At 32.7% G+C, this 14,624-nt stretch overlaps 1 protein-coding gene across 1 annotated transcript; it reads left to right on the top strand.

Annotated features, from left to right (window-relative positions):
* The first annotated feature begins 11,493 nt into the window (after window positions 1–11,493).
* LOC125818864 (receptor kinase-like protein Xa21) lies at window positions 11,494–13,125 on the top strand. Its single transcript, XM_049498377.1, has 2 exons — window positions 11,494–12,652; window positions 12,779–13,125. The coding sequence occupies exons 1-2, from the start codon at window positions 11,494–11,496 to the stop codon at window positions 13,123–13,125; spliced, it is 1,506 nt and encodes a 501-aa protein (XP_049354334.1).
* Window positions 13,126–14,624: the final 1,499 nt, after the last annotated feature.

Here is a 14,624-nt window from a genome sequence, read left to right on the forward strand (position 1 = left end):
ACTTGGACACCCAGAAAGTAGTCTAAGTAACCAAGATCCTTCAATGAAAACCAAGAACCAAAGAATCAATAACATGTCTAATCAAGCTGGGATGACTTCCTGCGATCAAAATGTCGTCAACATATATAGATGAGTACATAAATAGTTGCAGCCAAATCCTTCAAAATAAACAGAGAAACATCAGATTCAGACTTGATAAATCCCATTTTCTGTAGATGATTGCGCAATGTAGTATACCAAGCCCACGGGGATTGTTTAAGACCATTAATAGTGTACTTAGTAGTTAGTTATAGATATGCATTAATTTGAATTTTGAATTATCAAGATCTGGTATACAGTTTGTATCGTATAGAGTTTGTATTCTCGTAGGGGTTAACTACATCGGTTGTTCCTGTATTTTGTATCTATAAAAGAGCACCTTGCTCTTTCATTATTATAATAAGATCGATACTCTGTTTTACCACATTAATCATGGTATCAGAGCATTAGTAAACAATAACAAAATAATGACGGGAAACAATAACGAAGCTGCCAGTTCTCCATACACGATGCAACCAACTGATAATCCTGGAGTGTTTCTGGTGACATGTTTCCTCATACAAGATAATTATTCGACGTGGAGGAGGGCCATGAAGAATTCCTTGTTGGCTAAATCAAAGTTAGGCTTCGTTAATGGCAGTCTTCAGTGACCCACATCAAACTCTACAAACGAAGCTGCCTAGATTAAAGGGAATTTTATGGTAATATCTTGTCTTTTCAACTCTCTTCATCCCTCCCTTCACAGTAATGTAGCTTTCTTTGCTACGGCATGTGAACTTTGGAAAGATTTGGAGGAGCGATTTTCACAAGGGAATGCTTCTCGAGTTCACCAGTTGAAGATGGAGATCGTAAATACACAACAACATGATCAAACAATGAGTGTTTACTACACAAAATTGCAGGGATTATGGGATGAATATGGATCATATTCCCAATTACCGAACTGCAGTTGTGGTGCTATTAAGCAATACATGGCAGAAAGGGAAAAAGAGAAGGTTCATCAATTTCTTATGGGATTGAATGACAAGTTTAATGTTGTTCGAGCTCAGATCTTAAATACTGAACCATTACCAACTCTTGCTCATGTGTATGGATTAGTTTCACAGGAAGAACGACAACAACAACTCACTACAAGCAGAGGAAATAATTTATTGGAGGGGCGGCATTTGCTTCAAAGAGCAACACCAAGACTTTCAACTCTCATCAATTGTCAAGTAATCGTGATGTATCAAAACTATTTTGTGATCACTGCAAACGGTGGAGACACACCAAGGAAAAATGTTTTGAACTATATGGCTATCCAGATTGGTGGGAAAACAATAGAAAAGGAAAGGGTAAGTCAGCTAATTCCAATCGAACATCAGAAGTTGAACGTGTTGAATCCTCCCCCAATAAGTGGTTTATCAGAAGAACAATATAACCAGCTCATGTCTCTTTTAAGCCTCAATAACTCCTAGGGTATTGATTCAATGGCTAACTTTGTTGGTAAGGCTGTTACTTTTCCTGCCGCTAATTATAAATGGATATTAGATTCAGGAGCGTCTGATCATATGACTTATCAGAAGAATTTTTTGTCTAATGAAAGAAAGCTTCTCTTTGATTCTAATATAACTATTGCTGATGGTTCATGTATTACTGCTAATACTTGTGGAGATGTGGCTCTTAATTCTTCAATAACCTTAAATCATGTATTACACGTACCCATATTTGCTTGCAACCTTATTTCTATCAGTAAGCTGACACAATCATTGAATTGTGTTGCTCATTTTTTCCCTTCCTTTTGTGTTCTACGGGACTTAGCCACGAGGAAGTTGATCAGCATGGGTAAACTGAAGAATAGCCTTTATTATTTTCAAAGCCAAGCATTAGTTTTAGCTCTTTTGTCAATAAAGACCAGACAGTTTTGTGGCATCAACATCTTGGTCATGTGTCTTTTAGTCGTTTGTCTTTCATTTCAGAACTTCAATTTTTTAATTTTAATAAGTAAGATGATTATTGTGATGCTTGCCACCGAGCTAAGCAAATCCAGAAGTCATTTCCTGTTAGTTCTATCAAATCTAGAGAATCTTTTGATTTGATTTATTGTGATTTATGGGGTCCCTATCATTCACCTTCATTGTCAAAGTCTCAATATTTTTTTATCATCGTGGATGATTTTACCAGACTACCTGGGTATATTTTCTTAAGTCTAAAACTGAAGTTTCTCATTTATTAATTTCCTTTCTTGCCATGGTAAAAAGACAATTCAATCGTTCACTTCAGCAATGTTGTCGGGAAGAAGGAATCTTAAATCAGTTGACTTGTCTGTGATATGAGAACTGTTGTGACCTTATGTGTTTACGTTATTCGCATCGTTCATTATAAATTGGCGGCACCGATGCAGAAATGAGATTTTTCTGTATGTAGGTGGAAGCGTTCTTTAGAATATTTTATAAGTTGATTAATTTCTTTTGCTCAGTTGGCCAAGCCTACTGAGTACTTGTGGATTGTACTCACCCCTGCTTCTGTTATCCCTTTGATGCAGATCCTAGTCAGGGTGAGCATCGTATCAGTTGATTGGATCCAACGAAATTCTCTCTTTTGGAGTTGCGGTGAGATCTTGTTTTCCGGATTACCATTAGTCTCCTTCTATCATTTAAAGTCTTTAACTTTCTTTTCGAAGACTTGAGATGTATTTCACATTCTAAAAATGTATTAGATGTTCTTTATACTTATGCTACCAGGTTTTGGGGATATTCTTTGTTGTTTCTTATCGTTTGTGGTCTGACTTCCCTTCGGGAGTCTCTTATGTGTATTTCTTTCGGCTTACACACTTTTTTGGGATTCTCGGGGTGTGTGTCATCATAACCTCAACTTTTGGGTCTTGATACTACCAAAATTTACTGTTGATATCTTCTTTTGTACTGCCCCAATAACAAAAGGTCAAACAACATGTTTTTTTCTAAACTTATCTTAGACTATGGAGACTCCCATTGACTTGGTTCTGGACCATACAATATATATATCCATATGTTTTTGCCTTTATAAAGTTGGCCAATGTGAGATGACATTGCAATAAAAGTCTGTGGGAATCCTTAATTTCTTCTCAAATCAATTAAATTACCAATTTCATTTTTATTTTTTTCTTATCCAATTAAATTACCAATTAAGCCTTCATTTTTAAAAAAATGTATTATTACAGGTTAGTTGGTCCAAAGATGATAAATGCATGTGGGGTTGTGATGGTAACTTAGGTCAAGCAACATGCATTTTTTCCAAACTTGTCTTACACTGCATGACCCCTTAGGTTGACTTGGGTTTGTACCATATATATAATGCAACCTTTTATATATATACTAGTCATGGACACGTGCGCTGCACGTGTGAGCCATGTTAAGTTGTATCATTCTTGTTGTTGCCCCAATCATTATGTGCTACCGGCCTCACTATCTAAGAGTTATAATTAGTAAAATGACATCTTTTAGTAGTTATTCCTACTACAACCCATAAAATAGGATAAGAGGAGAAGTATAACCAAACACTACAACAAATTCGATTATCAGGGACAAATAATTTCGTCATTTATAAATCATATTTCGTCACTAAAATTCTTGTGAGACGAAAAATAATTTGTCACTCTCTAAAAGTATACAAAGACGATTTAGTGCTTCGTCGCTAAAAGTATTATATTAACTACAAAAAGAAAAATCGTCCCCAAATTCTTAAACATTTGTGACAAATTCATTTGTCGTAAAAAGTATATTTTTTGTAGATAATAGTATGTTTTGTCACTAAAAAGGTTATTACTACCGATAAAATTATATCGTCGCTAATGACTATATTTTATATACCAATATTATTTTGTTATTAAATGTATTAATTAGGGACAATTTTATTATTATAAAAAAGATTAATTTTCTTATTATCCTCCCCCCCCCCCCCCCCCACCCAACCATCTCAAATTTATTTTAAACTCCTCCCTAGGAGTAGGGGTGTTCACGGTTTGGTTTGGGTCGGTTATTGGTCAAAACCAAAACCAAACCAATTTAATCGGTTTTAAAATTATCAAAACCAAACCAAACCAAACATAATATATATTTATCGGTTTGGTTGTTTTCGGTTTTGGTTTGGTTTGGTTCGGTTATTCGGTTATTAGCCATACATAAAAATAAAAGAAACAATTCATTCAAAACGTGAAAAATGTGACAACAACCCATTCAAACAAAAAAATAGTCAGAATGACTGGCATTATAGAACTTTCGATCATTGAATTTAGGGAAAATGCATAAGTACCCCCCCAACCTATACCCGAAATCCCAGAGACACACCTAACCTTTACTAAGGTCCTATTACCCCCCCCCCCCCCGAACTTAATTTATCTATAATATTCTACCCCTTTTCGGCCTACGTGGCACTATCCTTGAAAAATTGGTCAACATGCACTGGGCCCACAAGATAGTGCCACGTAGGCCAAAAAGGGGTAGAATATTACATATAAAATAAGTTCAGGGGGTAATAGGACCTTAGTAAAGGTTAGGTGTGTCTCTGGGATTTCGGGCATAGGCTGGGGGGTACTAATACATTTTCCCTTGAATATACTGAATAAAACTTCAAAATTCACTATTTTGGCATAGAAGGAAGAGGCAATGACATTTTCAGTCCCACAAAGAATTTCCATAGACACTCATATACATGAAACCAATAAGAAAAATGTTCTCACCTTGGACATTTTTTCTTTCATAAGTAAATTATAAATAATTTTTGATGAAACATATATAAAATCTTTAAAATTGTTTATGAATACAATATATTATGTATGTATAATAATAAAATTTATGTATATAACTTGTTGGTTCGGTTCGGTTATTTCTTCAATTTTTTTCGAACAAAACCATAACCAAACCAAATACTATCGGTTCTTAATAATCTAAAACCAAACCAAATCAAAACCCAAATTAAATCGGTTCATTTAATCGGTTTGGATCGGTTTTTATCCAAACCATGAACACCCCTACCTAGGAGCTCCCACATCATGCTTTCTTGGGGATTCGAACTCACAACCTTAAGGTTGGAAGTGAGAAGTGCTTACCATCAGATCAACTCTCTCTTGTCTCTCATTTTTAATTGATTTTCTACTTCATTCACTTCTTTCAAATTTAACTTTTGTAGATATAATATATTATATGATTATTTATGCACATACACAAGTGCATGAAATTTACCACCCACAATTCATTCAAATGTAGATTATATTTTAATTAAACTATATATTTTTTAACATATCTTTAAATATATTCAGTACAATTCTGTTATTTTATTCAGTTATTTTTATAAATTTTAAAAATTATATAGTACAATTACAAATTTAAATAAAATTAAACTTTCGATTTTATTTTAAAAATTGAATAATCGGTTCAATTCGGTTAGTAAATCAATTGTTTTGTAAAAAAAAAAACATTGATACCCATAACTATAGTACTTCATCATAATATATTTGAAATCCTAGGTTGTTAGTTTCTTTCATTTGTGCTTTCATTTTTTTAGTTTATTTCGATTTTCACACTGATGGAAAAGTTAATAGAAATTCATGAAATATTTCGCACCTTTGCAAAGTCTAAGTTTGTAAGTCGATGTTATCTCTGTATAGTTGATCTACATGCATTTGTGAAATTACTATTAAATAACTACATATTTTTAGACAGAAGCAAATAGATCAACTTAGTCTATGCAGTTTACCAATCACAAATCAATAGACACGCACAAAAATTAGCACCAAGACTTGAGAAATTATTTTTTCTATCGTCTTTATTGATGAAAGTGTATCAAATAAAAAACAAAAGTGTTAAACCAACAAATATTAGTGATCTAGTGGCAGAATCATACCCCACTCACGATACTTATAACCTGGATTGTATTTTTGAAATGATGCATAATTGTGTAATTTAAGAAAATTCATGAATTGAACTTTTTCATTTTTACAAAATGGACCAAATTCGTTGGTTTTAATATTTTCCCTCGCCAATTAACGAAAGGACTCTGTCTATTTCTTATGAAGCACTTATATTATTCTTTTTGTAAGTTGTCACTTGTAATTATGAACAATTGTAGCAAAAAAAATTGTATTTAGCTATGAATTTTTTTCGTAGGAAATAGTTGAATTATTCACTACAAATTTTAAGTCGTCGCTATTTAACACCTTACATATTTCGTGACAATTTTTTTTGTTGTCACTGAATCACAGATTGTTTAGAGACAATAAAATCTTTGTCACCAATTATTTATACTATTAGTGACGAAAATAAATATCATAATTAAAGTTAAATTCTTATAGCTAAAACTTATAATATTTAACTATGAATTCAAATTTGTCGATATTGTAACATCATATTTTTTTAGATGAAATTTTTTTGGGTAAAAAAATCAATAAATTTTAAGACAAAAAATAATTTGTCATGAATTAGATACATTATTAGTGACGAAATAATGTGTCACCGATAACTTTAAATTCGTGACCAACACTACTTAACAAATGGCGCCAATTAATTTTTTGGTGGGAAACTTTAGTAGACGAAACTTTGCTACGGTTTTTTTGTTTCGTCACTAAAAGTATGTGTCTCATATATTTAAGCACGAAAAGTAAATTTTTTCACTAAATGCGAACAATTAGAGACGAATTTGATGTCGTAGCTATATATCATATTTGTTGTAGTGAAAGTACATCTTCGAGTTCTCTCTTTCATTTGATTTCGTGTAGTTTTTCTTGAACAATTCTATTCGGGTCCATTACGAAAGCAAAAAAAGATTACATATTTTTAAATTTAGAAAGAAAGAGAATTATCGTGATATTCAAAATCATAAAAGTTATAAGAGACATGCACAAACATCCTTAGACCACAAAGTAACATGGTGAATATAATTAATATTAAGCCAACTATTATTAAATATTAATAATAAAGTAGAAATAAAGCAATTCACGTTATATTAGAGTAGTAAAGCAATCTACTATAAAGGAAAAAAAGTAATTAACCATTACATTAGTCATAATCTCATAAGTATAAGTTTCAAAATGGTAGGGAATTAGCATAAAATATGGGGAAAAATAACCTGAGGGTTGTAGTTGTCGTTAAGAATTGACAGAGAGAAGAAGAGAAAACTGACAAAATGATGGAAGTGATTTAACACTTTGCCACTTTGGTGTCGACTTTTATAAAGTATTGTATAATATATGTAAATGATATGCGTAAATGTTAATATAATTAAGAACTTCTTGACCACATTTCCTACTCTATAGAAAAATAACAGAGAATAGAAAAATGCTTGTAACACACTATTATCATTGCAGTAACAAAAATAACTTTCAAGTGAAAATCGTAGACGAACTATAAAGTAATAATGAATCTATTAGATAAAAACTTACCAAATATTTCCATCAACTCGTGGAATTAAATAGAAAGAGAACTATAATATCATCATCATCATTGATAATCACTCTAATTTAATTTCAACATGTGATACAGAATTCTTTGAAGATGGAAAAAGATTTAAAAACTATCACAATGTAATTGGAATGAACTCAGAGACCACTATATATAGTTAGATTAAAAGTTGAGTGGTCAAGTAGAGAGTTGGAAAGGACAAAAAATAAATAGCAAATTAGATATAATTTATACTTATAATGGTATATGTACTTCTAGTAACGGTTGGCAAAATGATACAAAGAGATCTCATTGAATTTGTGAAGAAAAATGAGGAGGGGGCCAGGGAGGATTTAGCAGAGAAGCCGTTTTTTATTTACTCAATGCTAAGCTCCCTTACCAGCTTTATTATATATATTTTCTTCTTTGAGTCATTAAAGTTGTTTAATCTATCCAATTAAATTGAATATGTTCCTCTCCTTATTTAAGATATAATTATTGTATATAGTGAAAGATGTAATTCAATTCCAAAATCTCCTCCTCTTCCCTTATTTAAGGCTTATAAATCATACTGTAATCATTTTAATTAGGAAAATCATTTCGAAAATTGAGATTTTATTGAAATACGGATGAAAGTTAAAAAAATCTGGAAAAAAGAAAATAAAAACATATATAGATGCTGAGCTTTGGAGGTGTGAAATCACCATTTTCATTTCCCAACTATATAGTTATATATAGATTTTCTAAACCAAATTTCGAGTAAAATTAGATTGCACGGTTAGTAATTTTTTTTTTCAAAAACAAATAAATAGAATGAAGTTGAAGTAAAGAGATCTAGAGCCGTTAATTAGTTTTTAATGAAATGATAATGATGAGAACAGTTTTTGGGTATACATGAATTAATGATGTGCCAAACTATATTTATATTTTTTTAGTTTATAAAGAGTAAAAATACACTTACCCACTTTTTTTTTTTAATTATTATTATTATTATTATAATAATAATAATAATAATAATAATATGATTACTATTTAATGTTTAATTATATATATATATATATATATAGGAATTAATCTAAGAAAATTCAAAAGTCATTACTATTTTAATTAAACTTATTATAACATTTTAATTTATAGGAGGGTAAAACCGTAATTCAACTTTTGACTTGAGTTCTTCCCACTTATAATATAATATGATATATAATTATTTTTAAAAATAATTTAAGTTAACTGACTTTTCTCAATCAATTTCCTTAACCCTTAGATTACGCAATTCCTCAATGTGATGACATTTCAATAATGTGAAATACCCCCACAAATAGGTTTGTGGAAATCAAAACCATTTAACTTCATTAGTACGTTTGTAAAAAATATAATATAGTATTTCATTTTATCTATAGTGAGAAAATAAATAAATTATAGTCATACAAATATAATAACATATTTAAGACTAAAAATTTCAAAAGTTTTCATTGCCTTGTCAAATTTCTTATTGATTCAGACTATGTCATATAAACAACAAACATACACACAAATTAAATGAAGAGTGGTTGAAAAAAATAGTACAGAACACAAATTTAACGGGTTTCGTAACTATACTATCGGATGTTCTTGTAAGGATATCGGAGATAGAGGGGTGCAAGGGGGTTCAGTTGAACCTGTTTGGTTGATGTTCATGTTAAATGTCATATTCCTACTCCATGAAGTTTTAATATGACTTCATAATATATATGTTCACAACTGTTATTAACTATAGAATAAAATTTGGAAAAAAAAAAATAGAAGTACAGGACACCAATTTTTTAGAAGAATATTATTTTGTATTCCCCAAATTTTAATAACACACATATACACACAAGCAAATTTCTAGTGGAAAGAGTTACCTTAATAATAATAATGATGAACAAACCATAGATTATAAATAGGGTTCCCTATAAATATATGAAATAGAATTCATTCAACATTTTAGTATGTTATCAAATAATTTTAATTTTAAGGACCATTCCATACGAAAGAAATTAATGTATTGTATGATTGATGTGATAGTATGGAAATAGTGATATCGTAAAGACTTGGGCAAATACCAATTGTTCGGTCAACTCAACAACAAAACTACAAAGGTGTTGGTTGCTATATAATACATTTGAAAAACAAATCAAGCTTTGAATCAATCATGAAGAAGCAGATCTTCTTATTGATTCTTCTCTTTCTAATTCAATTTTCTATATCACTTGCTTCCTCAAATGAGACAGACCAACAAGCTCTACTAGCTTTCCAAAATCTTATTACAAGTCCTAATCATTTTTTGGCCAATAATTGGACCAAGAATGCTTCATTTTGCTCTTGGATCGGAGTCACGTGCACTCCAAAAAGGCAAAGGGTAGTGGCTTTGGCTCTTCCTAATTTGCAACTTCAAGGCACAATTTCCCCATCTTTGGCCAATTTGTCCTTCCTCAGTGTTCTCAATCTCCAGAACAACAGCTTCCACGGTGGCATCCCTTATGGCATTGGCCACATGCCTCGCTTGCGAGTGATTGACGTTAAAAACAATCAGCTCAACGGAAGTATACCAACAAGTCTATTTCAAAACCGGAGAGTTCAAGTAGTTTCATTGGCTTTCAATGAACTCAGTGGTGAAATGTGGAGAGGGCCATGGTATGTACCAGAACTCAGAATCATGGATCTGACCAACAATAGCCTCACAGGTATAATCCCTCCTTCTGTTGGAAATGCCACAAAATTGATGAACTTCAGTTTGTCTGGGAATAGAGTCAGTGGGAACATTCCAAAGGAAATTGGTAATCTCAGCCAGCTTGCATTTTTGTACTTGTTCGATAATCAATTAACAGGTTCCATTCCCACAGAACTGTTTAATATCTCATCACTACTTGCCATACATCTGCGATACAATAGCCTTTCTGGTCCTCTCTTGCTAGATAAAGGGAATATTGTGTCGAATCTGTACTTTTTAAGTATATCTAACAACCAAATTTCTGGTTGCATTCCTTCCAACATATGCCAACTCACGGAGCTCCAAGTTTTTTCCTTATCTTTCAACAACATAATTGGAGACATACCCAAAAATATTGATTGTTTATCCAATCTCCAGGAGTTTTATATTCGTCATAATTCAATAAAAGGGACTATTCCCACTTCATTGGGAAATATTTCAACTCTGCAATATCTTTATTCCGGAAACAATCTCATGGTGGGGCCAATTCCTCCAGAATTAGGGAAGCTATCAAATTTGAGGCAATTAATTTTTTCCAATAATTCTAATCTTATTGGTCAAATTCCAGAGGCTATTTTCAACATATCTTCTTTGGAATTAATCAATTTCAGTTTCAATAACCTGTCGGGTAGAATTCCAACCACTACAGGTCTTCATCTTCCGAACCTTAAAGTACTTGACTTGGGAGTCAATCAGCTTGAAGGGGAAATTCCATTGTTCATAACAAATGCTTCCAAGCTTCAGATACTGGAGCTAGATCAGAACTCTCTCACGGGAGCTATTCCTACTAATTTGGGGAATCTCCATGAGCTGCGAGAACTATCCCTACATCATAATCAACTAACCAATGAACCAACAGAGCGCGAGTTGCGATTCTTCGATTCTTTGGCTGACTGTAGGATGTTGAGATATCTACAAGTGGGTAACAATCCGTTGACTGGCGTTCTTCCCAATTCTATTGGGAATCTTTCATCTACTATTCAAAACTTTCATATAACAGATGCACACATCAATGGCCTCATCCCCACAAGTATAGGCAACATGAGCGGTCTTACAGCCCTAAACCTTAGCAGAAACAAGTTGTCGAGAAGTATTCCTTCTGAGATTGGTAAGCTTAAACAACTCCAAGGGCTGGCTCTATATAACAATAAATTGCAGGGACGTATTCCAGAGGTGGTATGCCATTTATCGAATTTGGTTGGCTTATTACTGGATGGTAATGAGCTCTGTGGATTAATTCCAGAATGCTTTGGAAATCTTAGCATGCTACAAGCGCTTTCTTTGGATTCTAATAAATTTTCATCAAAATTTCCGTTGAGCCTTTGGAAGATGAGTGGTCTTCTCTATCTAAGTGTGTCACGAAATTCAATAGAGGGAGAACTTCCATCAGATATTGGAGGACTGAAAGCCATTGTAGAACTATATCTTTACAATAACCACTTTTCAGGTGTGATACCAACCAGATTGGGGGAACTCCAAAACCTGCAGCATCTTGACCTATCCACCAATTCATTTTTTGGCCAAATTCCATTATCCTTTGCCAACTTGATAAGCTTGGAATTCTTGAATTTGTCTTTAAATGCCTTGTCCGGTACTATTCCTAAATCTTTGGAAAAACTCTCATACCTGAAAAACATTAATGTTTCATTTAATGATTTAGAAGGTGAAATACCGAGTGGTGGCGTGTTTGCAAATTCCACTGTGCAATCATTTCTCGGGAACAAAGGTCTTTGCGGAATGCACATATTGGAGATTCCTACTTGTGCTATCACTAATCATGGAAAACAATCAAAGCTTAAGGAGGTTGTGCTAAAAATTGTTACTCCAGTGGTTATTGCATCCTTTCTGATATTCTTGTTCGTTTCAATTTGGATAATGAAACGACAGAAGAAAGGGAAGTCCAAAGATGTTGAAAAGGTATTGGAGATCGGGACTCATCAATTAGTTTCTTATCACGAGATTCAACGAGCAACAAATAATTTTGATGAATCCAATTTAATTGGTGAGGGAAGCTCTGGCTCTGTGTACAAAGGCACATTGTTTGGTGGAACTGCAGTGGCCATTAAGGTTCTGGATTTGGAAAACGAGCAAGTATGCAAGAGGTTTGATACCGAATGCGAAGTGATGAGAAATGTTAGACACAGAAATCTTGTTTCAGTGATTACTACATGTTCTAGTGACTATATAAGAGCCTTTGTTCTGCAATTTATGCCCAATGGAAGTCTTGAGAATTGGCTGTACAAAGAAGATCGACACTTGAACCTTCATCAAAGAGTCACTGTAATGCTTGATGCAGCTATGGCAGTTGAATATCTACACCATGGTCATAACACTCCAATAGTTCATTGCGACCTGAAGCCAGCCAACGTTCTTTTGGATGAAGATATGGTGGCTCATGTTGGTGATTTTGGAATCTCTAAAATTTTAGCCATAAGCAAGTCCATGGCTTATACAGAGACATTGGGCACTCTTGGATATATTGCACCAGGTAAAAGAAAATCTACTCTCATTGATTTTCTCTTATCATAATTAAGCCTCTCCAAGTTGTAGAAGTAAAATGAGAATTATTGTTGTATTTCAATTGAATTAACTTTTTTTTAAATCCTTTTTTAAGAATATGGCTCAGATGGAATAGTGTCTGCTAGTGGCGATGTTTATAGTTACGGCATCATGTTGATGGAGGTTTTGACGAAAAGAAGGCCAACAGATGAAGAGATATGCAATGAAAATCTTGACTTGAGGAAATGGATCACACAATCATTTTCAGGGAGTATGATGGACGTTGTGGATGCCAATCTTTTCTCCGAGGAAGAACAGATCACTTCAGAAAGTGAAATCTGCATTGCGTCCATGATAGAATTGGGTTTAGACTGCACAAAGGAAATGCCAGAATCAAGAATAAGCATGAAAGAAGTAGTGAAGAGGCTTAACAAAATCAACAACGCATTTCTGGAAACATAGTAGTGATCAGTATCTATTCCGGTGGTGTTCTTTTCTGAGCTGCAAATTAATATGATGCTTTTTGTTTACTTAATTTCTTTAGTCGTTCGTACTGTTTGTTCTTCACAGTGTTGCATTTCCCTCATTTTGTGATTTTAGATTTGAGCAGTCTTTAATATGTTTTGAATGCTTGAATAAAATTAAGAAAGTGTTTAGCTGCACTAATTTACTTTCTGTTTGCCTCTACTTCATATTCAACTATTTAATAAATGGAATGCTTATTTGGAGTTGGTGAATTTTGCAGGTGAATGAAAGACCAGATCCTAACAATTCAATAGTTTTTACACATTATGGTCACAACCTCATTTCTTGAATGGAGTCGTCAAGCTATTATAATCCATTTTAACCCAATAAAAATAGATGAGTACATAATGGAGATTCTCAGGTTAATTAACTTAAATAGTCACCACCACAATAATTACGATGAATTAGGGCACCTACTTATCAACTATATAATTAAACATAAACTCTTTTAAGGTCTTATTATCCTACTAGATACTAGTAGGGTTCAAAAACCTAAAGGGGATAATATTATGGGGATTATAAATATGGAAGATCTCAAGTATATGAAAATGTGTGTGAGTATACTAGTTTTTGTGTAACGTGTGTTGCACATATATATATCCCATGTAAATTATTTGCAAGAATGATTGTAATAAAGGTCACTTTGTAAAAATATTTATGACTTATTTTACATTTTAAGTTCAAAATTTTTTATTTTATATTTAATCTCTTTACCTAGTCAAACACCATCATTTAAGGACAATTAAAGTACTATTTTGTACTTATTAGAACTTAGAAGATGCATTATTACAACTAATAATATACAGTGTTATAATGCTAAATTTGCACTAATTAGATTATTATTGATCCTTAAAATTTCACGAAAGAGGAGTTTTGCTCACTTTGAGATGGTTAAAAGATCATATATAAAAAAAAATTAACTTCTATACATTTAAACATAACTACTTGTAGCGTATCAACGAGAATTGTGATGGAGTGATAAAATCATTCCTTCGTCCTTAGCAAAAAGTCTTGACCGGTTCGAACTCTATTGGATATAGAGCCATCCCATTAAGGAATGTTTTTACTGCAATGTGAAAAATTTCCTCAAGAATAGGAAACTACTCGTAACGCGGTAATAAATCGACAATAATAATGATCATCAAGAAATTATTTTTTATATGGTTCCTTACTTCTGTATTTCATTTTTTACCGATTTAGATATGTCTTATTTGAGCCGGATGTTTCGAAAGTGTCTCTCTACCTTTAACACAAGATAGGAATAAAATTGTGTACACATCACCCTCCCAGACACCAATTGTGAGAGGTTTCCCATACTCACAACTTTTTTAATCTTAGCATATCCCTCAACATGAAGAAATCTAAAGATTACTAGACAAGAATGCACAATCCATTAAAATAAAACTAAATGCAAAGGTATCAAAGATTAGAATTAC

This window comes from Solanum verrucosum, unplaced genomic scaffold, assembly GCF_900185275.1.
Source record: "Solanum verrucosum unplaced genomic scaffold, falcon-dt-bn FXZP01000252.1, whole genome shotgun sequence".
In the NCBI taxonomy this organism is placed as follows: Eukaryota; Viridiplantae; Streptophyta; class Magnoliopsida; order Solanales; family Solanaceae; genus Solanum; species Solanum verrucosum.

Coding starts and splice junctions, on each gene's coding strand:
- LOC125818864 (XM_049498377.1), top strand. CDS start 11,494: ATGAGTGGTCTTCTCTATCTAAGTGTGTCACGAAATTCAATAGAGGGA. Junction 12,653..12,778: donor TCTTGGATATATTGCACCAG/GTAAAAGAAAAT, acceptor TCCTTTTTTAAG/AATATGGCTCAGATGGAATA.